Source organism: Nanorana parkeri, unplaced genomic scaffold (genome assembly GCF_000935625.1).
Source record: "Nanorana parkeri isolate BGI_ZX_2015 unplaced genomic scaffold, ASM93562v1 scaffold330, whole genome shotgun sequence".
Lineage (NCBI taxonomy): Eukaryota > Metazoa > Chordata > Amphibia > Anura > Dicroglossidae > Nanorana > Nanorana parkeri.
In genome coordinates, this window is record NW_017306598.1 from 662,234 (window position 1) to 668,171 (window position 5,938).

At 38.3% G+C, this 5,938-nt stretch overlaps 1 protein-coding gene across 5 annotated transcripts in view; it reads left to right on the top strand.

The window, feature by feature from the left end:
• Positions 1 to 5,938, top strand: part of COL11A1 (collagen type XI alpha 1 chain) — a 199,621-nt gene that overhangs the window by 158,431 nt on the left and 35,252 nt on the right. For all 5 annotated transcript variants that reach the window (XM_018558297.1, XM_018558298.1, XM_018558302.1 and 2 more), the window contains one exon: positions 261 to 368. In XM_018558297.1, coding sequence (XP_018413799.1) covers positions 261 to 368 — 108 coding nt within the window. The remainder of the gene's footprint in view (positions 1 to 260; positions 369 to 5,938) is intronic.

Sequence of the window (5,938 nt, forward strand, 5' to 3'; positions counted from 1 at the left end):
AGCAGAAACCCCCTTACCCCCACTCTACAGCCTCAGGCGGTGTTATATGGTGTTATATGATTGCATTCAAAACCATTGAACATTGAAGAATTGGGTTAATGCATTGTAGACAGAGTGAGCTAACTTTAATGCAGTTACATTTACAGTTACTTTGTATCTGTGTTCAATGCAAGCCAAAGGTGTTTGAAGCAGTATTTTCTTACTTGGCAATTTTGCCATCTGTTGTATATTTTAAAGCCTCTCTCACTCATTGCCTGCAGGGATCAGATGGAGAACCTGGACCAAGAGGTCAGCAAGGAATGTTTGGGCAGAAGGGGGATGAAGGCGCTCGTGGTTTCCCAGGTCCCCCTGGTCCAATTGGTCTGCAGGTAAGTGAAGGCTGGTTTGCTCATATGATCCTACTTAATAGAGCATCATTACAGGATTGCCTTGATATAACTCAAACCAGGTATAATGCTTCTATACAATTTACCAGTAGCTATGTAGTGTTACTGCCTAACTAAATAATCCATTCAGTTTATGTCTATTGAGGTAAGCACTTGAACTACATAGTTAATGCTAAAATTTGCTGATTTAGCAGATCATATCGAAGACCCTTTTTACACTTTATTCACTCCTATATGAAGATTATATCTGAAAAATATCTATCTATCTATCTATCTATCTATCTATCTATCTATCTATCTATCTATCTATCTATCTATCTATCTGTCTCTCTGTGTACCTGCCTATCTATCTATTGACTTTACCCATGGTAGTATTTCAAATCCTATAGGCTTGTATACACAAGCATTAACCTGCTTCTTAATTGCTCTCCTTTCTCATAAAAGACAATATGAATGTAAAAGCATCTCAAAGCATCTTAAAAGCAACATACAAGCAATGCATTAGCTAATCATAAGCACCTCACAAGTGAGTTAAAAGTGGAGGACAGAATAAGTCAAAAGGATACCTCACTTGACTTACACTTAAGCACATCAGTCCTACAGAAACAGTTGTTTCTCAGTCCTTTAAAATATATACAGCCAATTCATTGCAGTGAGAAATGGCCTTGTTTGTGCACTGCAAGAAGTCTTCTCTTTATAAATAAGTTCTGTAAATGATTAACCCGATGAAACAAGCTTTATACCTAGCAATTAAATTACAAATATGTACCCACTGTTATAAAATATTATATACTGGCAACATTTGTCTACAACCATACAAAAACAAGAACGACAGCAGTCATAAGTAAAAAGGTTCTATGGCAGGTACAGAAAATATTTCACTTCCAGAATATTAATACTGTAGCAGTTGAATGACTATGTGACCTGTAGTTTATAACAGTAGGTACTTAATGTAATTGCAGCTCTTTTGTCCTCTCTTCTGTATTTAGCATTTCAGCACAATAATATGAAATGCACAATCTTTAGAAAATGTGATGCCTTTATAGTAATAAATTATGTGATTCTTCATAATACAACATTCTGTCATGTTAAACACTGTTGAGAGTAGGATTATGTATACATCCGTTTGTAATGAATATATGTTGACAGCCCTAGTAGCTGATAAAGATGTTATAGGAACACAAGTGCCTCAACCCTTAAGCAGATACAATGTGTGCATAACGGGATGGCAGAGCTTAGATCTGTAGGTATCAGTCTGGCCGAGCCTCAGTCAGCAGTCCTGGCAGACTGAATGAATGGGCCATCAGCTCAGTAATCACTGCTGTGCCAGCTGGCAGGGATTATTCATGAGCCACTGTGGTCCAAACAGAGTTACTGATGTTACCAGTACAGCAGAGAGGCAGCGTGCAGAAAACACCTCACCTATCATCTGCTTATTTATCACACCGGCAGTAACTTGTGCATTGACGTACACTCTCTAAAATAATCTGTAGGAAACAAAGAATACATTTGTGCAATGCCATGTGAAATACAAACAATGCAGTCTGAGTCGTAGAACCACACATATTTCTGCATAGGCAAACAAACTGACAATAATTCATACTGTATGAAACAGACACATATCATGCAAATGTAAAGGATATAATTTAAATATTATGTTTATATTCCTGTTGGTGTCCCCACTGGGGTGACTGACCCCTCTATTCATCCTTGTTACCATTGTAACTAATAGAGAAAGGAAAACCTACATGTTAAAGTTGTAATTAGAGCACAACATTAGGGGAAACCTTCCCCTGAGGACAAATGTTCTAGTTACAACTGTATAAGAAGGAAATTCCCCTCACTTTTGGGAGATTTCCTTTCACTTTCCAAGACGTGAAGAAAAATGTCTCCAGCAGGAAACATACAGGATAAAACAACCTATTAGTGGTTTATACCTTCCCTACTCACGTATACTTCCCTAGTTAAACCTAATACCACTATTACCCCAATACCAAAAACAGTTTAGAAATGGCAGTTCTCAAGTGTGTCTGATTGTTTGATATTTTATCATTTAGAAAATAACAGAGATCATGCATAATGCAGACACATACACCTACCAATGTATAGTACGATATAGTGCATAATGTGTTAAACGTTTTCACATGACTGTAGGAAATGGAAGCCACTGCATGCACAGAAGCCACACAACTAGTTTTAGAAGCAGTCTTATTCTTATAAAGAAGAAAGTTAATATGATTGCTTGATGAGGACAGCAGTTCGGGTTTTGCATGTTTTCTAAAATTATGGTCATTGAGTAGAGGCTTCCGGTTTCTAAACTCTATGGTAGGCAGTGCGTATTACAGTTCAAACCCCTTCCAACATTGGTACTCTGCGTTCTCTCTGCTGTATGTGGCTTCTTTAATAAACCTAATTCCTTAATTGCACTTGTGGACTCCCTTTTCCTTGGTTTTACTGTACCTACTTCAACCTGTGTAGTCGGATTTGGGTAGGAAGCTTTGCAAGGCACCTTGTTCCAATGTCTTCTCCATATGTTGGTCCCCAAAAAGTATGGGGGGTTGTAGGGGGCTTTTAGGAGTCAGGAATCCCCTTTATAATAAAGGCACCCCCAATTTTTCACCTCCTCCATGGGGAATGATTACATGGGTACATTAGTAGCCCTTATTACGCATTACCAAAAAAGGTTAAGTCTAAATAAACACGATCAAACTGTGAAAAAAAACCCCCTGAAAATCATGTCTCATGATGTAAATCTATCCTTTATTACATTGCCAAGCTATGTAAATCCATTGTCAGTCATGATGACCTGCCAGCTGCCGCTGTTTCCCTACTACCATAATGAAGTATAATGTAAGCAAACAAGCATGGTATTTAAAGGATTTGTGTATTTTGTGAATGTTGCTCTTTAAGCCACATGAACAGACCCTCACCCTGCTAAAAGATATTTGTAAACATTTTTTATATTGGTACATATCCCCCATGGCAGCGCCCAGCTACCCATGCCCAAAATATATTATCCAATAGCCTTGAGAAAGGCCAGAAAATATAGCTAGTTTAGCCTCCTATAGACTTCAGTGGAGTTGGGCCCTGATTTGGGGAATTGTGGACTTTCCACTGCATTCAGTGAATTTGGCTGAAACCAAACCTGACCAGGTTTACTAATCTCTGTTGAAAATTGCACACAGCTAATTACTCTCAATGGCCTCAGATTTCCACTACAGATAAAGTAGATTGTAGGTCCTGCTTGTTTTGCATTGCTTTTTTACTTTTCATCTGTTCAATCTTTGCAAACTCTTTCAGATCTCATAAAAACAAATGTTGTCCTTATAGCATCATAATATGTTTTACATGTTTATAGTATATCACTGTAGGGCTTATTTCTTATACATGTATCACTTATGTTATGTGTAAGTGTCAAAGATAAACCCTGCTTTTGTGCATAATGCAGCTGTAAAGTTCTATGCATAATAATGTCCCAAATGCTGCACCAGAGAATGAATGATGTGCCTTTCCATATTGCCAGTAGCAGCTTCACATATCATCGGTCTGGCCCAGCAGGACATAAATTATTAACAATGCTCGTACTAGAACTGCTGTGTACAGTTTTCATCATCCGTTTACAGCCGCCAACATCCTGCGGCCAACATGACATTCATATCTCTTAGAAGAACTGCAGCTTAGTGGTTGATAGTTAGACACTGTAGAATAGTCTGGGCTGCCTGAGAGCTATCATACAGTCTACAATCTCTTGTTCTCACTTTTATGTAAATCTCACACTATCCACTCCCTTTCTAACAGTATACATTAAACTCTTCAAGAATATGCCTGACTGTAAGCCTGCACACATTACATCTTCCATTCAGCATCTTATCAAAACTCTGTTTTTGTGCCTATCACAACTTTTTATTTTAAAAAATTTTAAAAAGGCCCCTCAACCATATGCTGATTTGAAGTGAACAGATGATTGTTTTAAATTGTCTTAACCTTGGCAGATATGTGAAGCAGGCACCAAAAGGCACGTATATTTTCGTACTTAAAGAACATCGTAACATCCCCTACCCTAATATGCAAGTAGCAAATTGGTTCCTGATAGCATATCTTCAGTAACATTATTAAGCTCATAGTTTTGTCAGATAACTGACAGAATAAGCTGCCGGCACAGTCAGTTAAGTTTTATTCCCAGCACAGCCCAGGACATCCCCATAGTTTCCACATTGTTGCACTGTAGAGAATAGGCCCAGCCTATCATACGTAATCCTATATTGCAGTGACACAAAACCCTACCTAGATGCAAGTGCCACTATAAAACAGTATCCAAGACTGCTCCAGAAGCCAATCAGATGGGTTCCCTGCATTGATATGACCCTTTTTGGTGTGGGGGGGATGCAAGTTGGGAAATAAAAATCTGCTTTAATGGTACTTAAATCTGTAGCCTAATCTGTCCCTGCAATAGTGGTTGCCAATAACAAATCTTAACACAAATATATAATAAAAAGGTAGACCTATACCCTGGTCACACCAGACTTTCATACAAACCATACAAAATTTTCCATGGCATTCTAATACCAGTCCGTATGTGCTACATTATTGGACATTAATTTTAATACTGAAAGCCCACCCTTGGGCCCCAACTGTTTTAAAAGCTTTAAAAAGGATTTAAATTCTTCTAGAGCATGGGGTGCTGGAAGATAACTATGATACAGTCCTATGATGTATTTGGCAAATTCAATAATTGATTGATAGGGAAATGTGTAGTAGGCTTGTTAGAAGTGGGGACACAGGTAAATTGCACATAAACCCGCCATGTTACCACACCTCCTCCAGAACTCCCATTACTGGTATTGTGTTGTGATAGCTAATGTACTTTTGGAAGGTCTCCTCCAGAAGAGCCCACCAGATATTGATAGGTACAAAAATTATTTTGAGCTGAGTAGAGAGCCTACTTGGATTCTTGCCAAAATGCTTGGTACATTGGATTTGAATGAATGAAAACTAATAAACAGCTGTCTCAGTGAAATTGGCTGGTATAAAAACAAGCTTGACCTGGTTTAGATCTCTATCCACACAGTTCTATACACTTATCCCTTTTTAGGATTAGGGCTTCAGTTAGGTTTGAGGCTTTAGATTAAATTTTACAGCTATGCTAGGTTCATGCTAGGTTCATTTACTTTATGAAATAGTTGTCTTTTGGCCCATCTAATGAAATATGAATGTAGAAACATAGAAACCCTATGTAATGCATACATGTATACAGTCTAAATAAATATATACTTTTGTTTCTGGATGTACAGAAGTTTGGATGCTGAAAAACTTACACATATATGGAATCCAAATAAACAGAAAAAAAAGATTATATTTGAAATATTTTCACAGAGTACTTACCGTATATACTCGAGTATAAGCCGAGATTTTCAGCCCATTTTTTTGGGTGAAAAGTGCCCCCCTCGGCTTATACTCGAGTCAGCGCCAGCGCGTCTTCTTACTTACCTCGCCGAGCGTCGCGTCACTGCTGCTCGGTGTGCGGCGCTCCGAGCGGGGTCATCTGGCAGTCT